At 37.9% G+C, this 17,616-nt stretch overlaps 1 protein-coding gene across 1 annotated transcript; it reads left to right on the forward strand.

Annotated features, from left to right (window-relative positions):
- Positions 1-2,306: 2,306 nt before the first annotated feature.
- On the forward strand, positions 2,307-17,345 carry gtpbp2a (GTP binding protein 2a). Its single transcript, XM_051125380.1, has 12 exons — positions 2,307-2,674; positions 4,109-4,135; positions 4,536-4,720; positions 6,272-6,380; positions 6,474-6,671; positions 8,764-8,938; positions 13,873-14,092; positions 14,196-14,331; positions 14,641-14,699; positions 14,776-14,947; positions 15,149-15,313; positions 15,883-17,345. Exons 1-12 carry the CDS (start codon positions 2,495-2,497, stop codon positions 16,045-16,047), a joined length of 1,791 nt encoding a protein of 596 aa, XP_050981337.1. The 5' UTR covers positions 2,307-2,494; the 3' UTR covers positions 16,048-17,345.
- The last annotated feature ends 271 nt before the right edge of the window (positions 17,346-17,616 follow it).

A 17,616-nucleotide genomic window follows, 5' to 3' on the forward strand; every position in this document is an offset into this window, starting at 1 on the left:
ACTCACACTCACTCACCAGACAAACACTGACTCGCAGTTCTGCTTCCTTATGAACTGCAGTCCAATAACATGATTGAACACTTTGTAATAACTTCTATACACAAGTCATTAACTAACATTACATAATGCTTCATACAAATCAATAATGAATATATGAAAATAAATGACAGCAATACAGCAACACAAATCTGCAATTTAATGAACAAATAAAGTGCCATCCAAGAGTAAATAATAGCAATGTACATCATTGTAATTTCTTATGGTGTAAATGCACTGAAGTAGCTTGTAATTGTTACTGAAGAAATAATGGTTTTCTTTTTATTTGTTTTCTTTTTAGTAACAGCATGTCACAGTTAGACATGTGGCAGCTGTGATGTTTGACTACTGGATTACTCTGTTTATTTATTGTTTGCTTGTTTGTTTGTTTTAAGATAATTTATCAGGTCAGCACACTTGCATAACTTTTTAAATGCCACTCAACCAATCCAATTTGAAGACTGATACTGTACAACCAACTCGTCATTTTGTAGATTTTATTAGCACAGTGTAGTGTATTAAATGAAGCGCTACAGCGCCCCCCGGAGGAATGTTTCTTTTACTATGAGCTGACGTGAAGACGAGAAGTGTTTTTCTGTTCAGTCTGTTAATAAATATCGTCATCTTGATATTACGCTGTTTCCTTAGACGTGTCCTTAAAATTGTCTCTTGCTCATTCCATGATGAACACAACAGACAGATAAGTTATAACAATGTTTAATAAAAGCCAAACAACCAAAATTATTTATCAGAACAGTTGTGATAGTCCAAATATGCATCTTATTGATCGGGAAACTATTTTTAAGTCATATTCATATTTCCTGCTTGGACAATGTTTCCTATTTCTTTTATTGCAGAGGGGTGGCGCTGTTGTGTCGTTTGATTGGGGATTACACGGGGAAGAACCCCCATGAAAAATTTACATATATTGAACTGTAACACATTTACATGAGTTTAGTATGTAGAGGATCCATACGCATCGTCCAACATTTATGGGGATCAAATGGGAACAATGAACAGTTTAATGGCACACAAAAAAAGAAAGAAAGAAAATAAAGAAAGAAAATTATGAAAGGGAGCCACACCATTGGCGCAAAATGGCCCTGGGGGCATCTAACCTTTACAAAGCATCAAAGTAATCGTAATAATTTTATTTTTGGAAAATCTAACTAAATTGGTAAAATTGTGCATTTTGGCAATGTAATTTGACAGTTCTTTACAGGATAACACAAACACACATACATTTCTTGGCAAATCTAAATGTGCACATTCCATTGACTAAAACAGAGCTAATTATAAATAGTATAACCTAAAAAAAAGCCAGCCCTCAGAGAAAATGTTCTGTACTTTTTATTTTCTTTATTTTTATCTGTCGTTTTTAAAATTGAGGATGTCCCTGGATGTCCCCAAAATGTTTTGTTTTGATCAGGTTTAGCTCACTAAAAAATAGTCCCAAATTTGCACACACACACACACACATACTGTTTTACATTTTTTTGTGTGTGTGGACTTTCCATAGGCGTAATGTTTTTTCTACTGTACAAACATTGTAAAGCCAGTGCCTCCTATTCACTTTCACTCACTCTTTTACACTATCTTTAACGTTTTTGAGTGACCTAACCTTTACATTTCAAGAAAAAAAAAAAAAAAAAAATTATATATATATATATATATATATATATATATATCAGTGTTGTTGTTGTTGTTGTTTTACTCTTAGGCATCTGTTCACTTTTTTTTAAACTTTAAAGGTTCTCGAACGAATTCTGCTACAAAATGTTATCAGAAATGTAAATATAAAGGAAAGCTATTATAGGCTTATGATATCAAATATATATGATATCAAAATATCTTCCGTCTACAGAGTAAACAGAAAGCCAAATATCACTACAGAAAAAGTTTTAACACTGTTTGTGTTATTGATCATAACAAAACTGATGTAAAAGCAGTGCAATGTTTTGTTGCACTTTTTATTATGTGACACAGTACAGGTTATTCATGTGAGGTTACGCGGAGATTGCAGCATGCCGAAATGATGAATATTCATCAGTCACTCGAATTATAACAATACTTCCGTCTTCCTTTTTTTCCTGAATGTTGTGGATCCACTTCTAGTGTTCTCACAGGATCTATTCTATTCTATGTTTCCTTATGACAGTGTTTCAAAGATTAATAATACTATACAATACAGTACCGAATAAGAAAATACACTTTATTCCCATACACCTGACGTAATGACTACAAAGTTTGCATGACGCACTTCCGCAAACTTAAACCGGACGTTGGGTTGTTGTTGTGGTGTAGGGGGGTTGAGCCCTGCCGGCTCGAGCTTATATAGGATGCTTCGCGCCCTCTCTTTGTGTTTATGTGTGTTAGAAACAGCGGGGCGAATGGCGTAGGACAGACACTGTAGTTTTTTTGTTCTGTGGCCTGCCATTATTTGAGGGTTTGGGCAGGGATGGACTCGCGGGTGTCCGAGCTCTTTGGGACCGCCGCTGCCGCACAGAAGTCCGGCTCTCCAGCGGCGACTAATGGAGCTGCCATCAGAAAAACCGCCAAAAATGGCAGCAAAAAGTGTAAAAACCGCTCAGCCCGATATCCAAAAGCAAGCAATAATCCGCCTTATCTACCTCCAGAGGTGAGTTTGCTCTGGTTTAGCTGTGCTCAAACACATCTGTCTGTTTTACAGCGAGCTGTCGTCTCACTGCTTCCGTTTTACTGCTTTTGCTATACATTTACATTTTCTTCTTTAACAAGACTACATATCGTGTATACTCCACGGTTTGTGACTGCTAATACAGTGATAATGTTGATAACATACACAGATGATTCTGTAAACAGTCGTTACATTATATAATGTCAATACACCAACCTATTAGGGGTGTGAAGATATGTTGGGGCTAATAATAAGACAGGTGGAACATGATAAAAGCCACTTGATAAAATTAGCTTCTCTAGCAATTCAAAAATAGCTGAGACCATTTTTACCCTATAAACATTATAGTAATCATGAAATGAATAATATAAAACGCAGCATAAAGATGCTTTATAAATCAAATAGAAATAAATATGCACCTTTCCCTATAAATAGTCATGTTATTCACTTATACAATGTATTTTACAGTAGAGCTTCATGTGTCTTTTAAAATGTGCTATAACTTAATCAATATTTTTAAATTGTTGTGGCAAATATGTTTTTAAGTAAACATATTCCACATAACCTGTCCATTTATTTGAGTTCATAAGACTGCTTGTATGAATGATAATTACATGAAAAATTGGATTATAGCATGACACACTGCAGAACATTTAAGAGAAATTCACGGTTTTCACTTTTTTGTTTGGTTGGCAATAAAGGAGAGCTTCTGTAGAAAGAAAAATCAAGACCCGGACAACAAACGATCAGTAAAGATGAGAGAAAAGCAGTGTAATGAGAGGTTGGGCCGTTTCTATGACATCTAGTTTGTTGGATCATTATTGTCTGTATTGTTTTTTTTATTGTGTCATAGTCAACGGGCTGTAATGTGACATTGAGACACTGCAACAGCTGTGTTTGTGAATGTCAGAAATAAAGGCGGGAAGAGGTGATGAATGCTGATTCAGTGTTGTTTCTTTTACTCTAGTAGAAGTCATTTAGATGATTGCTGTAGTCATTAGCTGGACTTGTTGAACCAGATTTTTGAAATTTTAATAAAAACAAATGAGTTACGCCTAGGTGTTGTGACGTGTGTTCAACACTACGAGTTTGTTTTCTTTGTTCATTTTGTCTGTACTGAAATTGTGACTTGTTTTAACTTAGCAGTTGCAATGTTTGCTTTAACTTATCTGACATACAGTTAAAATGTGATGGAAATACATGTCCATTTTAATGCAGTGTGTCTGTTCTCAAAGTAACAAGACATATGTAGTAAGAGACTATTCTGAATGTGCCGACAAACCTGTTGACTTTGTTACCGTTGTCAATGCGGCTCTTTCTCTTCTGACGCAGGCTAAAGTCTTTGTGCGGTTGAATCCTGAACTGTGTGACTTTGAGCTCTGTTCAGCATTAACTCTGTCCTGTCTTTTGTTTCAGGCTGAAGAGGGAAACATTGAGTACAAGGTAAACTCTCCACAGGCTAACATCTTCAGAAATATTCACCAAATATGTCACTGAACACAACAGAGCGCTTCAGATTTGCACTGGAGTGTTTTTAGAAGAATACACTTAATCAATAATATTTTGCATTGCTTTTATTTACACATTGGTTACCCACAATGCATTGTAAACAGCTATCAGGCCACCGTCCGAGCATCTCCTGTGTAAATGTATGCAGCAGTAGATTAGCAGAGCTTTTTATACACTACAGCTGCTGTGTGTTTAGCTGCCTGCAAACAAAACATCACTACAGCATTACATTTGCACTGCTGACACCCAGATCACATCTAAACACTCCCACTTCTACACTGAGCCAGACAGTGTTGTTATTATGATCTTTAGTGTTGTCTGTTGTGTGTTTTAGCTGAAGCTGGTGAACCCCACGCAGTACCGCTTCGAGCACCTGGCCACCCAGATGAAGTGGCGCTTACAGGAGGGCCGCGGGGAGGCGGTGTATCAGATCGGGGTGGAGGACAACGGGCTGCTGGTGGGCCTGACAGAGGAAGACATGAAAGCCTCTCTCAAAACACTGCGCAGGATGGCTGAGAAGTATGAATGCAAACGCACACACACCGTACTCGGCCGTTACACGTTCATTCTGCATGCTAATAGTGACCTGACAAACCCATTTTGTCTCATAAATATGTGATCCTGGACCGCAAAACCAGTCATAAGTAGCAATAGCCAACAATACATTGTGTGGGTTAAAATGATTGATTTTTCTTTTATGCCAAAATTCAGTCAGATATGAAGTAAAGATCATGCTGCATGAAGATATTGCGTAAATTTCCAACCGTAAATATATTAAAACTTAACTTTAAAATTGAACAACTTTAAAGGTGATTTTTCTCAATATTTAGATTTTTTTTTTTTTTCACCCTTAGACTCCAGATTTTCAAATAGTTGTATCTCGGCCAAATATTGTCCTAACAAACCATACATCAGTGGAAAGCCTATTTATTCAGCTTTCATATGATGTAAAAATCTCAGTTTCAGAAAATGGACCCCTATGACTGGTTTTGTGTTCACATATATCAATCCAAGTTTTATTTTTAGGTGAATCTCACAAAGCGTGTCAGGCGCATACATATGTCATACTCACCCCGAAACAGTTAAAAGTTCTCATGCAATTATACTTGTTGTAAAATATTTATATCTCATGGTAGTTTTTGTTGCACTGTTTTTTGTGTCATATATATGCATTAAAATTTCAAAAGATGAAACGTTGATTTTGGATTGAAATGTCCTCATGTGGGTACAAATTGTGCACTTAATTATATTGATTGTGCACGTCAATTGGTAAATTGTTAATTGTATTGGTAGTGCACGTCATGCCTTAAATCTTAAATAAAAGTCTTAATTTTTAAGTGTTTTTTTTTTTTTAAACACACCTGCAGATTACATTAATGAAATAAAAGGTTGTTTAAGTGTTTAAACACATTTAAAAGGTTAACTTTACCAAAACGTCAAATTAAGTTTTTTTTGTTTGTTTTTTTTTTTTAAGTACATTTTTAGTCTTTGTTTTAATATTTTGTTGTGCTTTAAAGAGGTACACTTATTTTGATGTGTTGAGCAACTTACTAAAGTGCATATAAAGTACTTTTAAGTAGTACTTTTTTATTAATTTTAACCGTATTATGTTATTTTTCATTGAAAGTTAATATATTTTAAATGCAGTAAATTGCAAATTCATCTTTGCAAATGTGCATTCATTTAAATATATTTAAATGCATGACATGCATAGAAATGACATTTAAAGTCTATTTTAGTTCATCATAATTTTCTGTCAGTACATTCAGCAGCACTTTATACATATTTCAGAGATAATAAAAGAAATGTACGTAAGTGAGTCAAGAAAAGCACTGTCAAGTTTGGCTGATTGCATTTGACATGCATTTAAACTTTCATTTAATTGCAGTTCAGTGTCAGAAAACATTATCAGTTTGCACTGCATTATATTCTTTTAAAGTCTGAAATATTCTAAAGTGAACTTGTTTTCACAAGAAAGGCTGACATTCTTGGCAAATTCAGTGAGGGTAATGGCCGCAGTGGGATACGTGTAGTGTTGTGTTTGTGAATGCTGTTGTGTGCTGTGTTCAGGGTGGGTGCAGACATCACAGTTCTCAGAGAGAGGGAGGTCGATTACGACTCTGACGAGCCACACAGAATAGCTGAAGTCCTCGTCAGGAAAGTGCCAGATGATCAGCAGGTAGGCGTCTGAGATGTGAGGTTGCATGATGTTTATCTGATGTGTTTGATGGTCTCAGGCATGCGTTAATGGCATTATGTGATGCGTCTGCAGTTCTTGGACCTGCGGGTAGCAGTGCTGGGTAACGTGGACTCAGGGAAGTCCACTCTGCTTGGTGTACTTACACAAGGAGAGCTGGACAACGGGAGAGGGAGAGCGCGACTCAACCTCTTCAGACACCTCCATGAAATCCAGACTGGACGAACCTCAAGTATCAGCATAGAGATCCTGGGTTTTGACAGCAAAGGAGAGGTGAGAACTGCTGCACCGAGTGAGCGTTTGCAACCTGACCGAAGAGTGTGAAGAGTGTTGCTTTCCTGTGATCACACAATAGCTTATTTCTATGATAAGATGTCAAGTTTCATTGTTGCTTGGAAACTGTAAACAAATTGAGCTCAAAATGTGCCTAACACAAGAGCTTATAACAAGTTCTTGCTTGCCTGGACTTGTCTGGGACGTGTCCTGATTTGTATTTTTGCAGTACTCTTTCACTCACATTTTAATAACTGTTGACTAATAGCCACACATAATTTACTTAATAAAACTTTTAATAACTTTTAATAATAACTTAATATAACTTTTTTATATTTATTTAACTGTATTTTGACGATGAACATGCTGCGATGTTAGCAAAAATATGTTGTGTGTGCATTTGAGGTGCCGACGCGATCACTGCAACTGTTTCTCAGTATTTTATGGTCATACCAATGCTGGTTGTTCATACAGATAGAAGCAAAATTTCAAAACTATAAAGCTTTTGCAAAATAAAAAAAACAGCTTTTTGCCGTCTAGTTTTCTTTCCGTGAACATCGGAGTGCGTTACAATGATCCGAAAACTTTTTTCTTTCGTTTTGTTAATCTGTTAATGATTTGAATTATATTTAGTGTATAGGCCTATATATTCCTTTTTATGTAGTCTATATAGTTTTATTCTGTTTTCTTTGTTCACAAACATGCTCCAGGTGCATGATGTGAATCGGTGTTCTACACTATCCTGACATTTTTGCATCCCTAATATTTATTGATGTATCGTGATTTACACATTTCTACTGTTTCTACTGTATCGTGACAAAATTTACGCCTGTTTCACACATGCTCTTTTTGCAGTGCGTATGGGTGCGAAAAATAATACGCACCCATGTTAATGGTTTAGAGTGTTCACACTGCACACGCTTGCGGTCCGGCAGTGCGTTTCAGGAGGTGCATCTGCAGCAGTGCAGCGATCATTTCCGAGTCTATTTTTGCTGTGCTGTATGCACTGAATTAAAGTGACAGTGCATTGTTCGTGGTAAAAATGAACATGTATTGACACAGAAATGTTGCAATCACGCAATTAATGCATAGAAATAAAGTCTACCGTGTTTCACAGTCAACACGTGGCTTTTTGGCTACGTCTAAAACAAGGAAAAGGGCACCTTTAAATAAAAAAGGCAACATAATAGATGCACTTGTGAAGGTAGTAAGAATAGTTCTTTAAGACCAGCGGGATTGCTTTTAATAAAGATTGAATGCAAAAGAAAGGCATGAGAGCAAACTGTTTCTGTCTGTGGTAAGTTTTAATTTAAAATATTTGTGATAGCCCAATTTCACTAGTAAAAGGAGGATGTATGCTGTTTAAATGTGTTACGACTTGCTTGAGCAACTTAATATATAAATCTGGAAGTCAAGTGCATTGTATAATACGTTAATTATATTTATTGAGTTTAAACGTATTACTGTATTACTGTACTGTGATGAAAGAGGATCACAATGCTGAAAAAGCACGTTTGGATTTGAAATCAAAATAGCGGATCAGTGTTGTGTTTGGTAAACAGCCGCAGATCAGGAGTGGACTGAAAATGCATCCTTTGTGAAAGAAAAATTAGTCCATGCTGCTTTTGCGCTGCATACGTAACGCACAAGTACTGCATACGCACCGCAGACGGAGTATGTGTGAAACCGGCGTAAAATTTTACTTCGACATTTGTTATCTTGCATTGGTAACAAGCCTCCACAAGCGTTCAGGATCGCTGTTGCCAGTCAAAAGTCTAAATCCCCCAATCAGAGCTGTTTTTGTAAATCAATGTTTTTTGCACATTGGCTTACTTAATCTTCCCAACCTGGCAACCATGCGCACGTCACTCTACGTTAGGGAAAATCACTCATGAACTGAAAATACAAGTAAACATGTAAGCTGGAGTATAAAATAAACGTTTTTTTTTTCTTTCTTTCAATAATCGTGATCAACCTTTTAACCATTTTTGTGCAGCTCCAGATTATCATCAGCATTAAAATGAACATGAAGGTTTTTGATGGCACTTTGCATGGTGTATTTTAGTATACATCGGTGTCTGTTCTTGTCTAGGTGGTGAACTACAGTGAGTCTCGAACAGCGGAGGAAATTTGTGAGAGTGCCTCAAAAATGATTACCTTCATAGACCTGGCAGGCCACCACAAGTATCTCAAGACCACCATCTTTGGCTTAACCAGCTACTGTCCAGACTTTGCCATGCTCGTCGTCAGTGCCAACACCGGCATCGGTAAGCATTTGAAGCACGTTTGATATTGTGTAATGAGGCTGCTGTTTGCTTGAACCCATCTATCTCAGATTGTGCTGCTGAAGCGCGTTCTGATAAATGTCAAATCACACAGGGCAAGTGACACAAATAAACCTTGTAATGTTTGCACACGTCAATCCTTTTTTGGCACAGAGCGGTAAATCAGCTGTTCTCTGGCTGCTCAATAATCCTAGCATATGATCTTATGTAAGGAGCATTACTCTTAAGTGTCACCCTCATTCCTTCTGTCTTCCATACCCCAAAATACCTCAGGGCTGCTCTGGCCCTGAACCAGAGGGGTTTTGAATGAAAGGAGAGGGAAACTTGAGACGTGGCAGTCTAGTTGTAACTGCAGACCACAGGGCCGCCCATCCACAGCCTGTAATTTACTCTCTCCTGGTTTAATATAAAGAGACTGCTGTAAGTAAGCCAAGGAGGAAGGAACATTGCATCTTAAAAATTAAGATTAGTTAAAAATGTGCTCACCTTCAGGCCATCCAAATTTTGGTTCTTCATCAGAAGTGTAGCATTGCATCACTTGCTCACCAATGGATCCTCTGCAGTTTGTGGGTGCCGTCAGAATGAGAGCTGATAAAAACATCACAATAATTCACAAGTAAAACACACCACTCCAGTCTATCAGTTAACATATTGAGAAGACAACCTGCTTGTTTGGAAAAAAAAAACCATCAAATATGTTCAGTTTGGCTGTGATTGAGTTACTTGGAGCAATTTCATGTCGACTATGGAAAGAAATCATATAGGCTAATAACCATATTATTTTCCTAACCAGACCAATTTGTTTTTGTGAGTGATAGTTGCTAAAAATCTTGCTAAATTGTGTACAGGTGGTGTTCCCTCTGGCCCGGGAACATATGCTGACATGCCACTATGTTGTTTTGGTTTGGGAAAGTAATGTGTCAGAAATAGGAGCAGATATTTAGGCGAGCTGGTCGTGCATGTCTTTGAAGGAGAACACGACGCCCTGTCCGCAACGTGACACCAGCGCGCTTAAATTATGCAAGAGTAGACGGAGGCGGCGGTGTACAGTGTCTGCTTCACCTCTCCGAGTTTGACTTTTCCATAAGCAAATCCATGCAAACAGAGGCAGGTCCCGTTCTCCAATCATTAACCTTAGAAGACAGCTGGACTTTGGACAGATTTTACTGCCGAGCCACACAGGCAGCTGGACGTGACCCGCTGTTATTTTCATGCTCTCGAGTGTATGGATCAGCTGATGTGGACCGTGTGGGAGTTTGAGGAAGACATGTCAACACAGTGACGCTCAACGCCTTTGGCTGTCAGATGACCTGCTGAAGCTTATCACACGCCTGCATAAGTCACATTCTGATAAGGGTTTCTCTGGCCTGAACCATCAGCTGAGAGGTGAAGTGTGTAATTCCAGCACCAGCAAACAGAAGAGGAAACATAAGCACTTTGTCACTTACTTTGTTTGGAAAAACCAAGAGTCCCACCACAAACTAGCAGCACAGGTTAAGTCAGGCTGAAACACTTTCTGTTCAGTATTGCACACTATGGACATCCTTATCTGTGAAGCTGCTATCTCTGTTATGAGTGTTTCACTTTCACTTTAGTGTATAGCTGGGATTTGTGGCTCAGTGAAGTGTTCAATTCAACTTAGATGTTTTGTCTTTGTATAAAAGTTGTAAATCTTAAATAGTGACTCTAAATGGAATTGGAATGGAAATATTGGTTGCATTTGATTTTACAGTATATGAACTTACTCAAACTACTGCATAATGTAATAGGCAACATATTAAAAGGCAATATAATATAAGGCTGTAATATAATAAGGCAACTAGGAGTGAATTTAGGAGTGTGTTCAGGGTGCCTACATAGATATTACTGTACCTAGTTAATGTAATAACTACAGTGTTGCTTGAAAGTTTGTGAACCCTTTAGAATTTTCTACATTTTTGCATAAATATAACACAAAACATCATCAGATTTTCTGAAAGTTGACAAAGAGAACTCAAACAAATGAGACCATATATATATATATATATATATATATATATATATATATATAATTTTTTTTTTTAAGTTCTCAGAGATTTACTTTGTTCATGCCATGATTCACTTCTACAAACATTATCAGACTTTGATAGATTCCAGTTTTTTTTTTTTATTAAAACAGGGCATACACTGGCACCTTCCTACTGATTGCTTAAACATCTGAACAAATGGACTCTAATTTCACCTTCAAATGAACTGCTAAATCCTAGAGATTCACTTACTTTCGCAAATATTTAACACTGGACCATTTTTCTCAGTGAATAAATGACAAACTATATATTTTCATCTCAGTGGGTTTGATTGGGTTCTTTTTGTCAACTTTCAGGACTGAAAATCTGGTTAACTTTTTGGTCATATTTATGCAGAAATACAGAAAATTCGAAAGGGTTCTCAAACTTTTAGGCAGCACTGTATAGTAAGTAGTCAAGTACCTTTTATTTCTATAGCGCTTTATTCAGCACAGATTGTTTTAAAGCAGCTTCACAGTAAACTTGTAAGATGAGGAAAATACAAAGTAGCAGCTGTAGCAAGACTCAAGTCAGTGGATTCAATTCAGTTCAATAAACTGAATATAGCACATAGTATGTACATGCAGAACAGAGCTGTAATATAAAGCACTACCAAAATATTAATAATAGTACTTTGCAAACAAGTTTTGTGTACTTTCCACAAGATGATAATATAGTGGCACTTCCACCTTGACCTGGTCAAGCTTTGTGTTTTGATCAGGGATGTCTATTTATGTATGATAATGCAGAGCAGCCTTGACCTCTGTCTTTGTTTACATGTTGCAGGAAAATGTGGAATAAATTAAACCACTAATAAATGGAAAAAATAATGGTGCTACACAAATGTTCTTACAGGAAACTTCACTGAATTTAGTGATCATTAATGTCTGGACTTTAAAACTAGGCATCATGTACTTGCTGACTTTGTAAACAGTTATCATATACTATTCGACTGAGGATGACACACAACTGAAAACAATGCATTATAGCTTTGGTCCAAAATGTCAAATATGTCTGATTTTATCAAACAGGATGGAATCATATTCTGAAGCAAAAAACAAAACAGATTTTCTGTAAAAATCTCTCAACTCTTACTACCCAAAATCACCAGACTGGTGATATAGTACACTATAGTGTACTCCAGCCCTAAAGTATTAGGAATTTTTTCCACTGGTATTTTGAGTGGACTATTCTGTTCTGTTTGTATCGAGCCTACTACTATTAAGTGCATCATACAAAACTAAATATCTTTAAAGAATTAATGCTACAAACCTGGCAAACAAAACTGTTTTGTTTTGTTTTGTTTTGTTTTGTTTTTTAAGAGTACGTTTATTTGATTCCTGGATGTTGATTTTTTTTTTTTTTTTTTTTTTTTTTTTGGTGTGTGCCCAGTGTTTTAGACAGTCAGTAGTAGGGGGTCGACCGATATGTGTTTTTCAGGGCCGATGATACCGATTGTTACAGACCAAGTAGACCGATAATCGATATTTTGAACCAGTATACAGTTGAGGTCAAAAGTTTACAAACACCTTGCAGAATCTGCAAAATGTAAATTATTTTACCAAAATAAGTGAGACCATACCAAATTCATGTTATTTATTTATTTATTTTTTGTTTAGTACTGACCTGAATAAGATATTTCAAATAAATGATTTTTACATATAGTCCACAAGAAAAAAAAAGAAGTTTAATTTATAAATCACCTGGTTCAAAAGTTTACATATACTCTGGATTCTTAATACTGTTTTGTTACCTGAATGATCCACAGCTGTTTTTTTTTTGTTTAGTGATAGTTGTTTGTGAGTCCCATTGTTTGTCCTGAACAGTTAAAACACTCACTGATGCTCCAGAAGGAAAAACCATGCATTAAGAGCCGGGGATGTACACTTGATTTTTGATTGATTCGATTTTTTTTTTTTTTTTTTTTTTCTTATTTTCCTAATTATCGTTTTTGTTTTGTTTTGTTTTGTTTTTTGTTTTTCCATTTTAGCACTGTTTAGCACAATTTTCATTTAGCACTGCCCTTCAGAGGCTACAGAAGATACTTACATGTTTCCCAGAAGACAAAATTAGTTCAATTTACCCTGTTCTTCATGTTCAAAAAGTTTTAGCCCCAGCTTAATGCATTGTGTTTCCTTCTGGAGCATCAGTGAGTGTTTCTGTAATAGTTGTATATGAGTCTCTCAGTTGTCTTGCTCATTAATGTTCAGGACAAACAAGAGACTTATGAACAACTGCTAAACAAACAAAAAAAAAACAGCTGTAGATTATTCAGGTAACAACAGAGGGTCATTTTTATTATTGTTATTATTATTTTCTATTTTGTACTATATGTAAACATCTTTTATGTCAAATCTTATTCAGGTCAGTACTAAATAAAAAAATAACATGCATTTTGTATGATCCCTTTTATTTTGGTAAAAATAGTAAAGATTTTGCAAGGTGTATGTAAACTTTTCACCTCAACTGTATTTCTGGTGTAAAAATTAAAATTAATGTCAAAATAAAGAATAACAAGGGCTCTGACAAAAACTTTCTTTTAAATGCTTTTAAATTATTTTATCGGCAAATCTGTTTCGAAAGTGACCGATAACCATACAAATGCTTGATATTGGCGACAATAATTGGCTGGACCGATAATCAGTCGACCCCTAGTCAGTAGGTGTACGATCTGAGGTTGATGAGGTTGATCTGAGGTTGATATGGATTTAAAGTATGTATTCTTGCATTACTGACCAGATCAGATTTTACAACTTATGTGACTTGCTTCCTTGTTCTTCGAAACCTTTTTTGTTCTCCACACAAACTCTTTGCTTCTCCTTAAACGCCCTATTTCTCTGTGTAAGATGCTTACTCTCTCTCTTTTCGTAGCGGGGACGACGCGTGAGCACTTGGGTCTGGCCATGGCGTTGAAGGTGCCCATTTTCATTGTGGTGAGTAAGGTGGACCTGTGCGCCAAGGGCACCGTGGAGCGCACCGTCCGACAGCTCGAGCGCATCCTCAAACAGCCGGGCTGCAACAAAGTGCCCATGCTGGTGTCCTCGACAGATGACGCTGTCACTGCCGCCCAAAAGTTTGCACAGTCACCCAGGTATATCCCAGCAAGATAAAGAGTGAAACAGAAATACATAGATGTGATCTTTTCATGATTTGGCTTTAACTGCTTCATCAGAAACTGTTGTTTTCTCTTGCAGCATCACCCCCATCTTCACCCTGTCCAGCGTAACGGGGGAGAGTCTTGATTTGCTGAAGGTCTTCTTTAATATTCTACCTCCCCTCAGCAACAGCAAGGAGCAGGAGGAGCTCATGCAGCAGCTCACGGAGTTTCAGGTACAGGTTTACACTTCATAAAATGTTATATTAGTCTTCATTAAAGATCCTGAATCGTTTTGAAAGGGTCGGTGTATGTGAGTGAGGAAAAAGTGCGGAGAAGAATAGCTAATCACCACTTCTACAGTTAAACCAAGCTGTCAAAAGTTTCTTAAATGTTGTGTAAATATTGAATATCTTGCAATTGAGACCAAATTTGACCAGTTATTTTATCATTTTATTTAGTTTTGAGTGCCGTCAATAACGCCAACATTTTGTTGTTTTTTAGTGTCAGTCTTGTTCATGAATTTGTGTCTTGTGATCCTGTAGATTGATGAGATCTACACAGTGCCGGATGTAGGGACAGTAGTTGGTGGGACTCTTTACAGGTATGTCCACCTCTCTTCCCTCTTGTCTATGTTGTCCTATAAGGCTGTAGTGTCTGATGATTGTGTGTGTGTGCAGTGGCATCTGCCGTGAGGGCGAGCAGTTAGTGGTGGGACCCACGGATGACGGGAAGTTTCGGGAGCTGACGGTGTGCAGTATCCAGAGGAATCGGTCTGGATGCAGGGTGTTGAGAGCCGGACAGGCCGCTACTCTGGCGCTGGGCGATTTCGACCGCTCATTACTGCGAAAGGTGAGCTTTTCTATTGGTGCGTGCAGTAAGGCCTAGATTATGAAGGCCAATGATCATGATTTCCCTCTCTATGAACTCCTTCATCTGAGCTGTAATAGTAGGATCATTGCTTAATTGTTCACACAGCAAACTACTGTCCATAGTGGATGACTATGACTATAAGTGTGTTGGTGTGAACAGGTCGTTTTTTTTTTCTGATAGGGTATGGTGATGGTGAGCCCAGAGATGAACCCCACTATCTGCTGGCGCTTTGAGGCTGAGATCGTTTTACTCTTCCATGCCAAAACTTTCCACAAGGGCTTCCAGGTGACGGTGCATGTGGGGAACGTTAGACAGACGGCCACAGTTGAGGCTCTGCAAGGAAAGGTGAGACGCCTTTATCTGTCTGCCTGATTGATAGGTGGCTAGATAAACGGTAGGTCCTTATGATTTCCGCAATGCGGAAAATGTGAACAGAATTGCGGAATCCAGTGATAAAACTTCCAAAATGCAGGGGGTCTTACCTAGCGAAACGATCGGTTATTTTCTTTTTAAAAAATTACAGTTTATGTACTTTTTAACCATGCTCGTCAATTGGTCGTCTTGCTTAGCTCTGTGATGTGCATGAGTACTCTGTGCGCTCCTGTTCATGACAGTTAGGGTAGGTAGAAAAACTCCCCATCTAATTTTCTCATCCAACATCAAAATCGTCCTACATCATTGTTTTACCTTTTTTGTTAAGGGTGTTTGATCTTCTTTGCACGTACACTTTGTAAACTGAGTCGGTACTTCTGCAACGATGTTAGACTATTTTGAAGGTGGAGTTTTAGTAGTTTTCATAGATTGCTAGATCTAGACAAAAACAAGATCAGTCTATCTGTCTGTACCAATAAAAGTTCTGCCTTCCCTTAATTTGTATGTATCCGTGAGCTTTTCCTTTAATCTTACTCGTTCAGGATGAGCTCCGCACCGGTGAGAAAGCAGTGGTACGATTCAAGTTCATCAAACACCCCGAGTACCTGAAGGTGGGTGCCAAGCTGCTCTTCAGAGAGGGAGTCACCAAAGGCATCGGCCAGGTCACCAAACTACAGCCTGCGTCCCAGTACCAGCAGCAGCCCTGATGCGGCGGCACCCATCCGGCTCCTCGCACGCGCTCCTCACGCTTCCCGCCTTCGCTCACCAAACACAGCCTGAACACGCAGCTCTTCTCGTGTGATCTGGATCGCCTTCCTCATGTCACGGTCCTGTGAAGCTTGAACGCGGCCTTCACGCCGCACTTCGGTGGAGTTTTATCAGTGACGACTGCCTTGCACAGATCTCCACTCGTCTTTTAACTCCGTTTACAGTCATAGCAACAGTTTTGTTTTTAGCATTCGGACGGCACTGAATAACGCTGTCAGAGTCAGTCCTCGTGCTGCCTTTATAATGACACGATCCTGCGGTCATTATTCACTAACCAAAGGATTGTGAATTTAAATACACCAGTTTTTCTTTAGGTAGTTTTTTTTTAGAAGTGGATGTTTTTATAACTGATGTCAATGAAGAATCATTTCTTCTCATGGCAGCTACAGTTGTGAGAGTTTGAAATCATCGCATCCTCCACATCTCTGATGTCTTTTTATTTATTTTAATGTTTTGTAAAGAGGGTTTTACGTATCAAGCTTTAACAGGACAGGCTGTAGATCTCTGCTAGAAGGCTGACGTAAACGTGCTGCTGCTGTACACCAAGTGTTCCTGCGTTCTTTCGCATCAGACGCTAGCGTCTGTTTCTGCCTGCACTCCAGTGCTTTAGTAGCTCAGGAAAGCATTACATTCACACATCACTAATTATGCAAATCAGTTCTTTATTTCTGCTCTGTCTCACGTTTTCTCTCTTGGGTCTCTAGGCTGTAGTGAGTAGTAAAGTGTGCTACTTTTAGAGTGTGCTACACCTCAGTGTTTCTCTGAACACTTGGTTTGGTGCTAACGCTTTCAATTGATTGTTTTTAGATGTTGAACGGGGGGTTTGTTAGCTAGTTCTCGCCTCGGCGCTGTCCTGTAACCATCGCATGCATGTCTCTGTACCGATTCGCATATCAGGACACACGTTGTGTGTGTGACGTTCACGCTCACGTTTCGGCTATATCACTGTTCTGTGTGCAATTTTAGAAGAAAAAGAAATGATTTGAACCAAAAAAGAATTTATATAGAATGTGATAGGATGTTTTAGTTACTTAGATTTGTAATAATTTCTATTCGTATGGATTTTTTTGAGTGACGCCTCATTTTACACCAAATGTCACTTTTCTGGCTTCACATGCTAATGTTTTTTTTGAGATGTTTTTAAATATTTTAGCCTTACTTTTTGGTGAATTGGAATATTTATGTACAAATTTCTTTGTATATTGTGATGTACATAAATAAAGTTTATTACAGTTTACGATTGATGGAGATTTCATTATTGGAGCTCGTCTCTGACAGATTTAGTGAACAGGTGAACTTTCTTTCCCCAGTAACCTGACAGATGATGCAAGACGCTGCAATCCAGCAAAACTCCAGCCTGTTTCTGTTGACTCACACTGTCCCAGTGTAGGCGTTCCCGCTGAAATGAAAGCTGATCAACTCAAACGGGACAGTTGATGATTTACATCTGTGTCATAACACTTTGTCTGCCACATAGTTACAAGAAGTGAAATTCACCTCAACTTCAC

The sequence above is a fragment of the Labeo rohita genome, chromosome 13 (assembly GCF_022985175.1).
Source record: "Labeo rohita strain BAU-BD-2019 chromosome 13, IGBB_LRoh.1.0, whole genome shotgun sequence".
NCBI classification, from domain to species: domain Eukaryota; kingdom Metazoa; phylum Chordata; class Actinopteri; order Cypriniformes; family Cyprinidae; genus Labeo; species Labeo rohita.